Source organism: Marmota monax, unplaced genomic scaffold, assembly GCF_021218885.2.
Source record: "Marmota monax isolate L192 unplaced genomic scaffold, Marmota_monax_Labrador192_F-V1.1 WCK01_AAM20220418_F8-fsc00100, whole genome shotgun sequence".
NCBI classification, from domain to species: Eukaryota; Metazoa; Chordata; class Mammalia; order Rodentia; family Sciuridae; genus Marmota; species Marmota monax.
The window spans coordinates 5,159,053-5,176,866 of NW_026693872.1; the positions used below are offsets into that span (position 1 = coordinate 5,159,053).

General features: G+C 39.4%; 1 protein-coding gene across 1 annotated transcript in view; it reads left to right on the forward strand.

The window, feature by feature from the left end:
* Positions 1-16,012, forward strand: part of Ehhadh (enoyl-CoA hydratase and 3-hydroxyacyl CoA dehydrogenase) — a 35,087-nt gene extending 19,075 nt beyond the window's left edge. Inside the window, exons 5-7 of the mRNA XM_046462586.2 lie at positions 3,925-4,029; positions 12,341-12,682; positions 13,295-16,012. Coding sequence (XP_046318542.1) covers positions 3,925-4,029; positions 12,341-12,682; positions 13,295-14,556 — 1,709 coding nt within the window. The 3' untranslated portion in view covers positions 14,557-16,012. The remainder of the gene's footprint in view (positions 1-3,924; positions 4,030-12,340; positions 12,683-13,294) is intronic.
* Positions 16,013-17,814: the final 1,802 nt, after the last annotated feature.

The window sequence follows — 17,814 nt, forward strand, 5'->3', positions numbered from 1 at the left end:
TATCTTATCTGTAAAATAGAAACAGTGTCTTCCTTGAGACTTTCTCAGATGTTACCACAAAGATCTCATGTGCAATCTCATTAATTATGAGATCTTGGGTCAGTCACTTTACCTCTCTCTTCTTTAGATTTCTCACATATGTGGATAATAATAGTACCTGCCATATAGTAATGTGGTGAAGATTGGGTAGGTTAATACACATCATGTGCTTAGAACCCTCTTAGACATGATAAAAACTCCATAAGGAAAGCGTATGTGTGTGTGCATCAAATTTAGGGTTGTATTACAGTTTAAGTGACTGTTCATAGATCCTGTGTTCATATAGGGAACATTGTATTCAGATATGGCTTAGAAATTTTAATATCAACTAGAGTTAAAGCCAAGATTTTCAGGATGAATTTTCCAGTTTAAATTTACAAATGACTGAATTATTCATTTCCCAAGTTTTAAGATATTAGCTACAAATAGAAGTTTTTCTTTTCAGTGGAGAAGATGAACAATGTAACACTAAACCCTAGATTTGTCAAATGGTAATGTTTGTAAGATTATGGAGGCTTTCAGTTGAGGAAGCATTGGAGAAAAGAACAAATACATCTATTTACTCCAAACAAGTATAATTAATTCTGCCATCTTGGATCAGTGACTTTACCTTTCTCTTCCTTAGATTTCTCACATGTGTGTATAATAATAGTACTGGCCCTATGATGATGTGGTGAAGATCAGATAGGTCAATACATAGAAAGTGCTTAGAACCTGCCTAGACATGTATAAGGACTCTGTAAGTCTTAGCTATATATTATTATTCTCAAGTCTGACCCTTACTGAGTAAAACTAGGATAAGGATCTTGGTGTTAGACTATATATATAGTAAAAGAAGCAAATTTTAAAAATTTTGTAAATTTAGTTATTTTGTATAAAAATTTTTTACATATAATGATTTATCATTATTATTTTAAAATCATTTCATATAGGGTTGGAGTTGTAGCTCAGTGGCAGAGCACTCGCCTAGCACGTGTGAGATACTGGGTTCGATCCTCAGAGCCATATAAAATAAATAAAAATAAAAGTATTGTGTGTATCTACAACTGAAAAAAAAAAGGACCATGTTAAAAAATTAATTAGGGCTGGGGCTGTGGCTCAGCGGTAGCACACTTGCCTGGCATGTGTGAGGCACTGGGTCCGATTCTCAGCCCCACATACAAAAATAAATAAAATAAATGTCTACCAACAACTAAAAAAATTTTTTTTAAATTTAAAAAATTCTCAGTTCTAATTTCTAATACAGTAAATATTGATGGATATAACCTATACAAACAAGAACGTTTTGTAGTCCTTCATAAGTTTTAAGAATGTGAAGGGCCATACGACTTAGACATATGAGAATTGCTACTAGAAATATGTTGTTTGTTTTGTTTTGTTTTGTTTCTGCAAAACTGGGGATTCTACTCAGGGCCTTTTCCACACTAGGCAAGCACTCTACCCCTTTGTTACAACCTCAGCCCTTTTTGTAAATTTTATTTTGAAACGGTGATACCAGAAAAATACAAGGGAAAATTGGTCCAAGGGATAGAATATACAGACAAAGCTTTAGTTGGGGAACTTTTCCTCAAGGAGGGGGAGTCAACTCTGGTAGAGATAACATCCCCTCTCTGAATAAATGAAAGAAATAGTTTTATTTGTGTGGAGGAGTGGGCTACAGTTTAGAAACTTTAATTGACTTTGGGTACATTACAAAAGTGTTTCTTTTTCTGTGTGAGCACTTCAGCCTCCAGGGAGGGGCAATCAGTTTCTCAGTCTGGAGCCAGATGTTACAGTCTGTCCTACTGATGCTTCATCCTGTCATCCTTGTCCTGTAATGAGATGAGTTGCTGGCTGTTAGGAGGACACAGGGAGGGAGGGGTAGATGAAAGCAAAATCATGGGGGTAACAGGTTGAGGGGCCAGGGAATTTGTCATTAGCCATTTGCAGCAATCCCCAAATAGTTTCACTCTGTTATCTAGTTGATCCTTGCAGATATTAAGGCAAAGGCATCCTAACTTTAGGGATGTACCTGGTCTTTGAGGTCAGTAAGATTATGGAGTGAGGGATAGAGAAGAAACATACCACACTTTTCTATGGGGAACAGGCTATGAGTTCAAGGTTGGAAGGCAGGAAAAAGCATATAGCACACATGTAATAGCTGACAGGCTATGAATTAAGTCCCAGGACTGCATTTGTCCTTTGTCATGGGGGGGGGGGCTCACTGTCTCAACAGGATCTCCCTAGGATGCCCAGGCTGACTGTGAACTTGTAAATTTTCCTGCTTCAGCTTCATGAGTAGCTGAGATTACAGGCATGTGTCACTATGCCCAGCAAAATCTACATGTTTTGACAAAAGAACTATGAAAACTGTGTATACATTAGAAAATAATATTGTATATGCATTAAAAATTACTTTTTTGTTCTTTTGTAATACTGAGGATTGAACTCAGGACCTCAGGGATGCTAGCTAGGCAAACACTCTACCACTGAGCTACATCCACAGCCCTGACTTTATTCTTTAAAATGATGTGGGTAGCTTATTTTCCCTGGAGACAGCAAGATCTGGCCCTGCCAAGGACATCCACCTTCACTGTCCTTTTTAGAGCTTCTTTAGTACTTACTATTTACCTCCAATTCCCTCAATAAAATGATTTGACTCCCCCCAAATAAGTACATTAATTAATTAAAATAAAATGAGATGGGACTTATAAATCCTATAAAATATGAAGGAACAGTTAGAAAAATTGAAAGCATTAAATTTATTTTAAAAATCAACTTACAAATTGTTTTAATTTATAATGCTATAAGTTCCTTTTACAGAATGTGAACTATTTAAAGTGTCTGATTTAGAATTCTTGCCTTGGGATCTCTTGACATTGACCTACACAGTGCTCTTCTTAGAGCCTGTTGGCAGGAGTTGTCATATACACTGAGGGCGGCCCAAGGGAAAACAAGTTTAAAGCACAGCCTGAGGATTTGGTTTGCCCATCTTAGTTCTTTGAAAGAGAATAAGTTTGCTTGGAATGTGACTGACACTGGGACAACAGTAGTGGTATTCCTTCATTTTTTGTGAAATCCAAGCCAGAAAGAAATCATTACAGATGAAGAGCTTTTCATTCCATCTGTGGGTGGCTCCTATTCCCCTGCTTTGTTGTCCCAGAGATCCTTTTAGTTTTCTGTCTTCCATTTATGTCCCCTCAGTGCCCCTAACCTGGTTAGGCTGATTTACTTAACCTTCACCCAAAGTGACTGTGTACATGGGACATTTGACCCCTGACACTACTCACCTACTCCATACCCCCTTCTGCACTACAGGAGAGGATCTGGAAGCCTGCTTTCAAGGCACTTCCAGAAAAGTGCCCCAATACTGCTTTTCCAGCAGGACCCCTGGAAATCACTGAACTGTTCACCTGGTCATGAAAACCCATTTGTAGCTCTTTGAAGCACTCATAGGACCCAGGAATGGAGGTTTTTGTTGCAGAGGTGGCATCTGCCAATATTGTAAGGGCAGGGAAGACCCAGGAATTATTGCCACCAAGACTGATTTGATGATTGCTTTTCTGATGTCAGGATTGTGCATTGCAAGAAAGATAGTGCCTGTCATTTTCTCCTTCCTTCTGGCCCTGTGCTTAAGGCCACACCTGTACTTCAGAATATGCACATCAGATCACATCTTATAAGTGGTGAAGAACTGCCCAGTTCTATAGTGATGCAAACCCTGATCAATTTCTGTAACTCCCTAGAGGTGACCTTCCTTCCAATACTAAGGCTGCTGGGGCCACCCTGAACACAGGAGACTGGCAATTCATAGTAGATGTTTATATCCTAGAAAGACAGCCTTCTCTACTAGAGAGAACAAGATTCTCACTTTAACCTCATATTCTTTGACTTGTTTTATTTTAGGAAGACACATTTTGGCCCGTGATGCACTCAAACTGGGCATTCTGGATGAAGTTGTGAACTCAGACCCAGTAGAAGCAGCAGTCAAATTTGCCCAGAGAATTTTAGGTAAGAAGATAATGATGATAATTTCACAAGATTGGAAATAAGCTAAATGTCCATTTTAACAAGACACTCCTTAAATATCTTATGGGACATCCATGTGATAGAGGATGATTGAACTTAAAAATGAATGTACTGATGTGGCATGAACCCATGATATATTATTTAGTGAAAAAAGCAACATTTGTGATAGTTTGCCACTGTTGTTATAAAAAGAGGTGAGGGGATAGAATGTATTTTGGGGAGAATGGATATATAAAACTGTTGGTCTATGTGCAAAATGTATGTTAGGATTCACCAGAAATGGCATGGTTGCCTCTGGGAATGGTGCTGCTGTCAGTCAGCCAAAGCAGTTTAAAGGAGATTTTTTTTTTTTTTTTTTACAGTTTACACAATAAATTTATCCAAGTTGACTGTAGGGTGGTAAGTGTTGGTAACGGTGCACAATCGTGTGCTCAGTGCCACACTAAGAAAGTATCTTCAAGCCACTTTCTGGTAGTCCCTTTGTCTTTCCCTTGGCCACTGACCTGTCTCCTGTCACTGTAGTGTTATTTTTTTTTAGAATTTCATGTAGATGGAATCCTGCATACAGTATGGTGTCTTCTGTGTCTGGCTTCTTTCACTTAGTGTAATGTTTATAGAGTCATAGTATTGTTGCATATATTGGGTTAGATTTGATTACTAAACTATATTCCATAAAATGGGAAAACCCCAATTTCTGTATGTGTTTATGAGTTGATGGACATTGAGTTGATTCTACTCTAGACCTCCACCAGCTTATAAATAGATATTATTTTGTCTGTTAGGTAAATACCAGAGAATTGGGTAACTAGATTGTAAAGTAAATGTGTAGTTAACTCTCACATGCTTTTTAAACATCATAAATGGAAAGAAAAAATTCAAAAGTCACTAATTTTTGCCAAGAAAATTAGAAAAAAACAGAAAACTAATGGAATGAGGCTGAATATTTAATAAGATTTCCTTGAACTATTTGTAATACATCCTATCTACAGGTCAATAGGCCATTGGTATACTAAGGCATAAAAGTATTCATATTTTTTTTTACTTAGCGTTTATATTCCTGGTAATTTACTTAGAGAAATCATCACAGAATATAAAAAGATTCAAGCATAGTAATGATTACTGAATCTTTATCATTGAAAAACAATGGAAACGGGCTAGGGTTGTAGCTCTGTGGCAGAGCGCTTGGCTCCCAAATGTGAGGCACTAGGTTTGATCCTCAGCACCACATAAAAATAAATAAACAAAGACATTGTGTCCATGTGTAACTAAAAAACAAACAAACAAACAAAAAAAACCTTTAAAACAAATGGAAACATCTCAAAAATCTAATTTTAGGGAATTAATTACCTAAAAGATGATCAATCTCAATGAGACAATTCTATTCAGCCACTAAAACTTGTGTCTTTGAAGAAAACTGAAGAACTTGAGAAAATGTTTACACGTAGTATTAAGAAGAAAACGGCCTGGTGTGAAATTTCACAAATGTCTGGGTGTTCACGTACCTATCTGTATAAGGAACCAGTATAATGAACTATAATTGATTTTTTTAAACCTTATTTTTATGTGGTGCTGAGGATCGAACCTAGTACCTCACATGTGGGAAGCAAGTGCTCTACTGCTGAGCCACACCCCAGCCCTCACTATAGTAGATTTTTATCAGAAGTTGTACTGGGATAATAAATAATGAAAATCCTTAATTTTTTTTTTAATATTTATCTCTCCCTATTACCCAAGCCATTAATTGACCGAAAGGAGAAAGGGGGGGCTGGGCCAGCATGCAAGGGGTGCAGTGTAATAGAGAAATGGGCTTAGACATCAGAAGAAATGTGGACCACAACAAATTTCCTTGTGGGGTTTTATGTTTTTTTCATCCGTAAAAGGAAAAGTATCCACAAAATTGTTTTCAAATCATATTCTGATACCACAAAGGCTCTAGTGGTTGGGTTCTCTTTTGTGTAGTCCTTGCTCTCCTCTGAGCAGCCTCACCCTGTCAGATTTGGAGTTCAGTGACTAGAGTCCCAAGAAAATTTCCAGGACATTTACTGTTTATTTTTTTAATGAGTACCAGTGTTTGAAATCCTGTGATGGCTTGGTGCTGTTTTCTCATAGATAATAAATGCTAGAGATATGGTAGAGAAATCAGACTGATCAAAACAGGACTGACTCAGAATTTTATCTCTATTTGCCACTTAGGTTCTCACAAAATGCATAATTTAGCTGTGCCTATTTATTTTGTTCCTTTCATGTTCACTGGAGATTGTGTGCTTATTCTTTCTTTTTATGTTTCCCTTTTTTGTTGTTGTTTGCTTTTAAATATAGCTCTATGAGATCTTTTGGCAAAACAAAATTGATGTATTGACTTGATGGAGAGGTACCACAAAAAACTAATGCACTAGTTATTAAATATATATGCATTTATCATAAATAAACATATGAATACAAGGAGATTTATGCTTCTGTAATGCTGGTGCAATTGTCTTGATATGGAACAATGGTTCCTTAACTTTCCTATGCAGCAGAAACTCTTGGACGACTTCAAACACAGATTGCAGGCTCCACTCATTGCTTTCTGATTCAATATATGGAGAGTGGGGGCAAAGAATTTGTCTCTATCAAGTGCATAGGTGATGTTAGTGCTGTGTTCTGGAGACCACCATTTGAGAACCATTGAGTAGGGATCATAGGGGTAAGAAGGAGATTACATTTTCTGGGGTCTACTTTTTCCACGTGATGTGCAAGCACTGACCGCGGTCTTTTTTTTTTTTTTTTTTTTTTAAAGAGAGAGAGGAGGGGCTGGGGATGTGGCTCAAGCGGTAGCGCGCTCGCCTGGCATGCGTGTGGCCCGGGTTCGATCCTCAGCACCACATAATAAACAAAAATGTTGTGTCAGCCAAAAAATAAATAATAAATAGTTCTCTCTCTCTCTCTTTAAAAAAAATAAAAATTAAAAAAAAATATAGAGAGAGGATTTTTTAAAAATATTTATTTTTTAGTTTTCGGTGGACACAACATCTTTATTTTATTTTTATGTGGTGCTGAGATCAAACTCAGCGCCATGCACATGCCAGGCGAGCGCACTACCGCTTGAGCCACATCCCCAGCCCCTGAGTGCGGTCTTAAAGACATCAGCAAGTCAGTTATGAAAAACATGGTTAAAAAGCCACATGACTTCTGTGGTATGTGAATGATATCTTAATTGAAACAATAAGTACAAATATTTTTAATTCACTTTTTCCACTTGAAAAATTTGAAAAAAAAAATTCATTTGAAAAATTTTGATTTCGGCCTTTTTTCCCTAGTCACTACTCAAATATTGAATCAAAACAAACAAACAAAAGTAAAGGTTAAGAAGACATACTTAGTTTCTATATCTCATGAGATAGGGAATTTCCTTCTTTATATCCTATGGTTACTATTCCACTCATCAATTTTGGAACCAGATATAGGTGGGACGGGAGTGTAAGAGGTTACATATCTACGAATGGGTCTACTAATGTACTGCAGATTTCTCTACAAACTTAACATATCCTGGCAAATTGGCTGTTTTAGCTAATTAGCTTTACACAGCTTAATTTTCTTGTTATACGAAGCCCCTTAGTCTATAGCAGTGCAATAGATTTAGTGGAGGAATGCAGGATTCCTGGGTCAGACCTGCTTGCTTTGGCTCACCTGGAAAGGGGAGGGTCCTGTGAGAGGCCATCGGTTTGCACTTGCATGTGGCCAGCAGCTGGCTTGTCCCAGAACTGAGTGAGAATTCCTAGTCCCCATGTGTGCATTTCCGGCGTGAAGCTGCAAGTAAGAGCAAAGACCAACACCCTGTGGCTCTGTGCCCCCCTATCCAGCAGGGATGGGCCCAGGGCACATCTACCTGGCAGCCTCAAGTCGGTGCTCTCTCTGTGTCTATGTGGTAGAGGCTGTGCTGGGCTGTTGGCCTTTTGAAGAACTCCAATTCTGCCCAAAGAACTTGGTGTATTTGTTCATTTGGATTTGTGGCTTTTAAAAAAACCTTAGTGGTTTCCTGGGCCTCCCGCCTCCTTTTATCTTTTGCTCTTGTAGTTTAATTTTATTCTCTATGAACATTTTATATAAACAAGTTTAAAGACAGAAGAGTGACTCTGTCTCATGTTGGAGGCTCAGCACATGTCCACATTGAGCTTCCCCTTAACGTGCTACACACTTACTGTGGGTGACCTCCCTGAAGCCTGTACAGTTGTTTCATCCTTTGCAGAGCCTCAAGGATGCACAGAGGCTACTGCTTATCACAGCTAGGAAGGAGACAGACGGTCCTGTGTGTCTGAGGAAAGGAATTCTGTGAACTGCATGCTGAGTCCGCTCTTTAGCTTAGGCAGAGAGAATCTGTTCCTGTCGGGTTAGTAGAAGGGTGAAGGAGAAATAATCTTTTTTTTTTTCTCCTTAAGTACAATTTTACACTACGTTTTAATAAAAATTAGAATACACTTCATCTTCATCTTTATGATCCCAAATAGAATGAAGTCAAAATTCATGTGAATGGGTCCATGAAAGAGTTCAGTTATGAGTACACCTGAATCACTAGGCAGTGCCTCTCTTCCCCTTTCCCTGGGTAGGACTGCTGACCTGCCCACTCGACTCTCTTATTCTGTAGGTACTGCAGAGTGATGTGGGAAGCCACCCGTGAATTACTTGAGAGTCTTCTTTTGGTATGGCATCCAGGGAGAATTTAGGTTTAACCTTGGGAAATATCTGTGGCTCTCCCATGCAATAGATTGCCCAAGGCACATAACCTTTATTTCTGCTCTATTAGGAAGATCCCTCATGGTATCTCCGGAGATGAGCATAACCCTATAGGAACTGGAGAGCCCGCCTATAACATTTTTTGGTAAAGAACATTCTAGGGAATGCCTTTGATGTTCCCCAATATAAATCAAGCAAGCGGGGTCCATTTTGCCTTTTCAGTATAGAAGCTCCATCCTCTGTTTGATTAGTTAGACTGTCCTGCCCTCACTTTTTGAAATTATTTTCTGTGTCCTGTGATTCTTTCCCTGTTCCATGTTTTCCTAGCTTTTATGTCTCAACCAACCCATTCCATCCAGGGGAACCTCATTCCCATCACCTGCACGGGACACAGGTGAGAGAGAGACATCATAATTTCTTGTGTATAGCTATTTAACAGGTTAGTAAAAGTCAAAATTGATAGTTCTCACCATGGTTCAAAGTGAAAGAATACACAGTGACTAAAGAAAAAGCATTCCACTCAGTGCTAGTCTGAGTGACTTTAAAACTAACCGGTCTGAGTGTAGAATAAATACTTTCTCAACAACTCTCTCTGTAGACGTAAGGGGGAAGTTTTGCCTGTGTTCTGTGTGAAACAACCCAGAGTGGAAGAAAACAGCATCCTTCAACTACAGCCACAGAAAGAGAGAGACAGGAGACGAGGCAGGGAAAAGCTGGCTGTCTGCGCCCTGACCAAACCTGTCCCATGGATGTGCTTCATCTGGCTCTAGGCTGTCCTGGACAGGTGCCTGGGAGAGCTCCCAGGATGCCCACACACAGCCTGAGAGGTTCTGAGGATCCCAGGATAACAGGATGATGTGGGTCAGAAATAATTGCTTCATTCCATTAAGCAGGCTTTTCTTTTCTGGTTGGTTTGCTCATTTTTCCCCTTTTATTCTTTCCAATTTCTGGCCTCAGAAAACTTGCCAGACCCTGCAGCTGTCCTGATATAGTGGCTGACCCCCCCTGCTCTTGGATCTCCAGGAGGGATAGCTCAAAGCGACTGTTAAAAACTCTTTTAAAAATCATCCTGCTCTGGCCCCACCCTTAAGGATCTTAACTGAGTCTTGGTGGGCCCCAGGCCATCTGAATGTCTTAAACTCTTGAAAGGAATCAAGAGTGACTGTGCTTTGAGAGGCAGCCCCAGGCATGGTGGGAGCTGCAGCAGTGTGGCAGGACAGAGCTCCAGCTCTGGACAGGTTAAGCCAGCAACAGGTTCAGGTCACAATGCAGACAGCTGGGCCTCTTTCCTCATCCACTTGCCCTCTACACACGTGTCCTCCCCTTCCTGCTCTCCCCACTGTCCTCTCTTGCCTCCCTTCTAGGCCACCAGTGAATGGAACCAGCAGTAGACTGTAGACCATCCCAGCCTTCTCTGCTGAGCTTGTCTCCCCCTCAACACTGAGGACTGGGCTAACTCACTGAACAGTTGAGCAAGTAATCTGTGGGTCTCTTGGGTACAGTTCATGTGTCTCCAAAGCAGCAGAGTAAGCAGGGCCCTCATGCTAATAACCACTGTCTTTGCTCCTCTTCTGAATGCTGCTCTTACCATGTGGGACATCATTCATTGAAAAGTATTCTTCTCGACTCTGCAAGTAATCAAGTATTAGGAAATAGTCTTGCCTTGTAGCTTACAGCAAGGGATGAGATTACATAATGCCCGTGTGCACATGAAGACATCCAGACCAGGCTCCATCCCTGGGGATATATGTTCACACATGGTGTCAGAGTCATAGGTTTTTCTGTAATGGAGCTGCCTTATAAGTGCTTGTAGATTTTCTGTACATTTTTCATATAATGATTTATTCTGGAGACAGTGGCACGTTGAAAAAATAATTTCTCTAATACCTAGAGTTTACACATTTATTCTTTTATGTAAACATTAGATTCATCCTGTTGAATTATTTAGTAAAATATAGAACCATAAGTGTTCTGAATAGATGTTCCTATATAGTATATGTGGAAAATGTTTATATTTTTATATTATTAAATATTTACATCCAGGAACATGGGGTCTTTCTTTATTAAGGTTTGATTTTGTGTTCTTCTATAAGATGTTACAGTTATCTTCTGAAAGATCCTGTACCTGACTCAATTCTTTCATTTCCAGGTTACTTTTACGGCTTCAATGAGTCCTAATTTGCTATGCAGTGTTCTGCAACTGTCCCTGTTAATCAATTTTAAAACTTTTTCACTTTCACAAAAAGTTATTTTATGCTCTTTATTGCTGACTCCTGCTCCAACACCTAGACAACCATTGTTTCATTTTTTTTTCTTATGATACATTTTCCTTTTCTGGGCATATTATAAATGGCATCCTATGATATGTAATCTCTTGCTTTGGGCTTCTTTCAGTGATCATAATGGTAGAAGCCCTTCTTAGTTGTTGAATTTCTCCCATCACAGTTGTGATTAGATTGGCCTACCCAGATATCAGAGGGTAATCTCCCCTTCTCAAAACCTTTAATCTTAATCCTACCTATAAATTCCATTTGCCAGTTAAGTTTACCTGTTCACAGGTTCTAGGGATTGGGACATAGACATTTGTGGGATGGTACTATCCTGCCCACCACTTCAATTTTTCACCCACACTGTGGATCTTCATGTCATTTTATTAATGGGGTCCCTTGTAGAATACAAGTCCTTAATTTTTATTTCATTCAACTTATTGATTATTTTTCTTTTATGGATCATGCTTTTGGTGCTGTATATAAGAAGACACCATCTAACCAACATCACATATATATCCCTCTGTTTTCTTCTAGAAATTCTTATGGTTTTAGTCATTCAATTGATTTATGATTAATTTTGAGGTTTTACAGAAGTTGCTAGGTAACAATCTGAGTTTAATTAATTAATCTTTTTTGCATATGGGTATTCAACATTTGTTCAAAAGACTCTCCTTTCCTCCATTGAATTGCTTTCCACCTGTGTTAAACATCAATTAGCCATAATTTGATTTATTGATGAACTCTCATTTCTCTTCCATTAATATATATGCCTACCCTTGCATCAATATCACACTGTATTCTTTTATATGTGTTTTTTAAAAAAATATTGTTGTCAATGGACCTTTATTTATTTATATGTGGTGCTGAGAATCAAACCCAGTGCCTCACACATGCTAGGCAAGCTCTCTACCACTGAGCCACAGCTCCAGCCCCTTTTATATGTGTTTTAAAGGTTTTTTAGTCATAAGAATTGAGTTAACTTTATTTTGTATATCAGATATTATCTCAGAACTGTTGTTGTGTTAGACTCTTTGACACAATAATATTTAATCTATTATAACATTGTCCTTGGAATAAAAATAGAATGTTACTTTCACATTCGAATAAAGTAACTTAAAATTGTCTTGAATCTGTTAAATTCTATCTTGAATGACTAGTTACAACAATGACTAAGATTTTGGTATTCGTGTCCCATTAAATATATTAATAAATATTATTTGCTTTGGAATTGATTATCATTGTTATTGTATAATCTAGTCCCTTTGTTTAAGTAACATTCCCAAATCTCTGATCATTCTTATTCCTTTCAGATCAACCTTTAGAATCCCGCAGAATCTTGAACAAGCCAGTGCCAAGCTTGCCCAACATGGACACCATTTTCAGGGAAGCCTTTGCAAAGATGCAGAAGCAGTACCCTGGGTGCCTGGCTCCGGAGACTTGTGTCCGTGCAGTCCAGGCCTCTGTGAAGTATCCCTATGAAGTGGGCATCAAGGAGGAAGCGGAGCTGTTTATGTACCTTCAGGGATCAGGGCAGGCTAGAGCCCTGCAATATGCTTTCTTTGCTGAAAAGAATGCAAGTAAATGGTCCACTCCCTCTGGGGCCTCATGGAAAACAGCATCAGCACGACCCATCTCCTCCGTTGGTGTCCTTGGTAAGCACGTGGGGGCGGTTCATGGGCTTCTCCAAATGTGTGCATGTCAAGAGCTAACATTTACTTCAGGACACCAGGTCCCAGGTTCTATGCTGAAATCACTACTCCTGTTAGCTCCAGTAATTCTCTCCCAAGTCCTCAAACTGCCTTCGTCTTATGTGTGAGGCCTAGAGATGCTAACCTTTTCCAGAGTGAGCTAAACTCTAGTGGTGTGAGGGCCTGACCTTGGCTGTCTGTCTCCAGACTGTGGGCACTATTTACTCCTCTCTAACCCTTCTCTGTATGAATCTCTCACTCCAGGATTTCCAAACTGTGATTGATATTTGTAGCACATTTCAAGCATGGCCTTTCACTCTTGCAGCTAAGTATTTGATCAATTTTCTTATCTATCTGGTCCCTGGATGCATCACACCTCCTACCTCAAAAACACCATCACTTTGTGATGTAGTCTTCCACTGCTCCCTTGTGCTCACTAAAATGCTCTGACATCCATTTGTGTCCTTGAATCAGTCTTTTTAAATGCCACATTGCCATAGAAACTGTGGTCCAATAAGTTAGTTTCTAATTCCCCATCCACTGAATCATTCATTTTCTCCTGCACTCTCTCTGCAGGCTTGGGAACAATGGGCCGAGGCATTGCCATTTCTTTTGCAAGGGCCAAGATTCCTGTGGTTGCTGTAGAAGTAGACCAAAAGCAGCTTGAAGCTGCAAAGAAGATAATAACTTCCACCTTGGAAAAGGAAGCATCCAAAATGCAGCAGAATGGCCAGCCTTGGTCAGGACCAAAAATCAGGTTCAGTTCATCTATGAAGGAGTTTTCTAGTGTAGACTTAGTTGTTGAAGCAGTATTTGAGAATATGAAGCTGAAGAAACGAGTCTTTGCTGAACTGTCAGCTGTGTGCAAGCCAGAAGCATTTTTGTGCACCAATACTTCATCCCTGGACGTGGATGAGATGGCTTCTGCCACCAATCGACCACACTTGGTCATTGGCACACACTTCTTCTCACCAGCTCATGTAATGAAGTTGTTAGAAGTTATTCCTAGCCAACACTCTTCTCCCACTACCATTGCCACTGTTATGAACTTAGCCAAAAAGATTAAGAAGATTGGCGTAGTCGTAGGCAACTGCCATGGCTTTGTTGGTAATCGAATGCTAGTCCCTTATTATAACCAGACATATTTCTTGTTAGAAGAAGGTAGCAAGCCAGAAGAGGTAGATCAGGTGCTGGAGGAGTTTGGTTTTAAAATGGGACCCTTTCGAGTGTCTGACCTTGCTGGGTTGGATGTGGGTTGGAAAATTCGCCAGGAACAAGGTCTTACTGGACCCACATTGCCTCCTGGTACTCCTGTCCGAAAGCGGGGTACTAGAAGATACTGCCCGATTCCTGATATGCTCTGTGAATCAGGACGCTATGGGCAGAAGACAGGGCGAGGGTGGTATCAGTATGACAAGCCATTGGGAAAGGTTCACAAACCTGATCCCTGGCTTTCCAAATTTCTGTCACAGTACAGAGAAACCCATCATATTGAACCCCGTGTCATTAGCAAGGATGAGATCCTTGAGCGCTGCTTGTATGCACTCATCAATGAAGGGTTCCGTATCTTGGGAGAAGGGATGGCTGCTGGCCCAGAGCACATTGATGCCATCTACTTGAATGGGTATGGCTGGCCAAGGCACAGGGGTGGGCCCATGTTCTATGCTTCCACAGTTGGGTTGCCCACAGTTCTGGAGAAGTTGCAGAAGTACTACAGGCAGAATCCTGATATTCCCCAACTGGAGCCCAGCGACTACCTAAAAAAGCTGGCTTCCCAGGGAAACCCTCCTCTGAAAGAATGGCAAAGCTTGGCAGCGCCCCCCAGCAGTAAATTGTGATTCAGGCTGTGCCTCCCATGCTGGCATCAGGTAAAACTCACTGGATTTCAATAAAGTTAATTCCAAGAATCCACAGTATGAGTACTCTGAAATGCAAAGCAAAGGACGTAATTGGTTACTTAACCTTTTTTTTTTTTTTTTTTTGGTGTTTTTTCTTCTTGATTCTAATGAAGGAAATCTTTATGAATGTGCTTTCTATGCCTCTGAATGTGTTCCTTTCAGATAAATTCCATGATAATATATGCAGCTAAGTCATAAACTTCTTTTGTCTTTTTAATCTCACATACATATTATTAATGGAAAATCCTGTGGATCATATATGCTCTCATGGTCACTCACCTCCTGAGCACATATCGGACCTGGCATCCAAAGGGCATTAATCCAACATGGAATCCTGTGTTGAAGTTGGGTTTGTACCCTCAGAGGTGGGGTGGAGATGGTTTGTAGGGTAGAGTCAGCCGTGAGGATCTCTATGGGAGGGGGCATGAAACACTGCCCAAGGATAAGCAGATTAGTAGCCAGAAAGAGGCCCAACATAGTTGGAAATTGGTGAGGGCACCAAGTATTTGAGACCCAAATAGGGCACACCAGGGCAACTTGGCAAGTCATGTTCCTGGGATCACTTCTGTCCAAGGCCCGACTCCCGTGCACAGCTGTGCCTGCTGCTTGCAAGGGGCTCAGCAATGTTTGTAGTTTATTCCCTGGGACATAGAACATCTGCAACCTGGTCTTTCCTATTCAAGGAGGAGTAACAGAAAGACTAAGTTGTTAGCTTATGGAAGGATCTTAGTGATCATCTAGCCTTTAAGGATTTCTTAATTCTTCAATAGTATAACTATGCCAGTTTCCCTGTCAAAATAAACTTTTGTGAATTCACATGTGGATATGGTTGAATCTGAAATACCTGAATTGATTGCAAAGCAAGTTTTGTATAGTTTTGTTTCACTATAAGTGCCCTTCTCTGTGTAACTTTTTGCCTTATGTGGTTCAAAGTTCAGGGGCTAGTCAATATAAAAATCCATACAAATTTTGAGAGCTGAATTACTCATAGTATCCAAAACTGTAAACAGCCCAAATGTCCATTAACTGATAACCATGTGGTATGTCCTTAGAGTAGACTCTTACTCATCCATGAAAAAAGATGAAGTTCTGATATCTGGTACAGCATTATAAACTTCCAATACATTTTACTAAGTGAAAGAAGCTAATCACAAAACACCTTACATTGTATAGACATTTAAGAACATGTCCAGGGTAGGCAAATAGAAACAAAGTAGATAAGAATTTTCCTGAGTCTGGAACACTGGAATGGGGAGTGACTACTAATGGTTTTTAAGGAAATGTTCTAAAATGATTGTGGTGTTATACTAAAAAGCTGTTAAGTTTTGTAATTTAAAATAGTGACTTGCCTGGTATGTAAATTCTGTCTCAATAAAATTATTACTCAACAGATAAATCGTTGCTAATATTGTTTTCCTTCAGTATGAAGCAGATGAGCTGCTTTTGCAATAGTTTCACCTGTGAGAGAAATTTGAAAAGCCAGGAATCAAGTTATTAGAAGTCCTAATAGAACTGGGCATGGTGGTGCCAGCCTGTAGCCCCTGCGAGGAAGGAGACTGAAGTGGGAATATTGCTTGAACCCAGGAATTTTAGGCCATCCTGGGCAACTTAGCAAGACTCTAAGAAATCTTGAATGCATGGAATATGAGTTTTCCATTGGGAAAAAAAAAGAATCAAAACTAAATATAGGGCTGGGGATGTGGCTCAAGCGGTAGCACGCTCGCCTGGCATGCGTGCGGCCCGGGTTCGATCCTCAGCACCACATACAAACAAAGATGTTGTGTCTGCCGAGAACTAAAATAAATAAATAAATATTTAAAAAAAAAAAAAAAACTAAATATAAAAATCAAGTGTTTGTGTTTTCTTCTTATTGTTTGGCAATACTTGGAATGGAACCCACAGATGCCATACCTCTGAGCTACATCCCTTTCATTATTTTGAGACTGCATCTTGTTAAGTTGCTAAGACTGGTCTGGACTTTACCATCCTCCTTTCTCAGTCTCCAGATGCCGCAGTCCGGCTGCAGCAAAATAACCGGGGGGTGACGAATAACTTGTGTAGATTGATACAGCAGGAGTAGAAGCCGTTTATTGAAGGACAGGAGCAGTATTTATACATTCCACACAGCTTATCTAATTAGCATAAACTAGATACATCAGTCAACCAATAAGGAATCTCCACACTTAATAGCTCGCTTTTGTTACTTCTCAAACCACTCCCTCTGGCATTTTGCCAGGCACCATCCAGACTTGTTTATGAACTCTAACACTCCCCTGGCAAAATGCCAGGTGTTATTTTGACTTGTTTACAGACTCTAACATCCAGAGTCACTGGGATTACAGGACTGTGGCATTGTCCCTGGCTAAATTCCTTCCCTTCAGAGTAATTTTTAAGATGTATACTACTAGGTTTTATATAACTTGGTCTTTGAAATTAAAGGCATCAAAGGGAAAGATTCTTGAAAGTGGTAACTGTCTCCAATTTGTTTTATTTTCAAATTAATGTAGGCAAAAACCACATTAACTTTTTCTTCTACAACCTTGAAGGAATTTTATTGTTCTTAAAACTGATTTTACTCCCACAGTATCTTCTAGTTTGAGGTTTTGAAACCATGAAGATATTTCATGAGGCAATAACCCCTGAAATTTTATGATAAAGTTTGTGTAAAAGTATATTAGCACACTTCTTAGAAGAGGTTCCATATGTCACATCATATTCCAAAAGGGGGTCTATGAACCCATAAAGGTGAAGGACCAATACTTCATATAGAAAATGAGAACAAATGTAAGTTCGTGTATTTTATATCAAAGGAAGCAAAACTAATTCTAATTTGGGTTCTCAGTAGCAGAACTGGAAGTACTATAATGTTAAATATATTGCAAGGTAGAATAGTTATATCTGAGAAGAACTTGGCCAAAAATTTTTGATCCAGAAAAGTACCAGAAGTATAGATTTTTGTTATCTAACATTTATGAAGTTTGCCCTGGGTAACTAACAGTAATCTGAACCCATTACCTATTACCAAACCATTTTAACATATTGCACCAACTTGTCATTTCTAAATTCCTTATTATTGTGTTCTATAATGTACACGTATATCAATATAACACTAAAATATGTAATTTGTAAGTCAATAATCATCCTTTTTAGAGATGTATCCTAAAAATTTAGATAATGTGTTTCCCAGCTCCTCTTTCA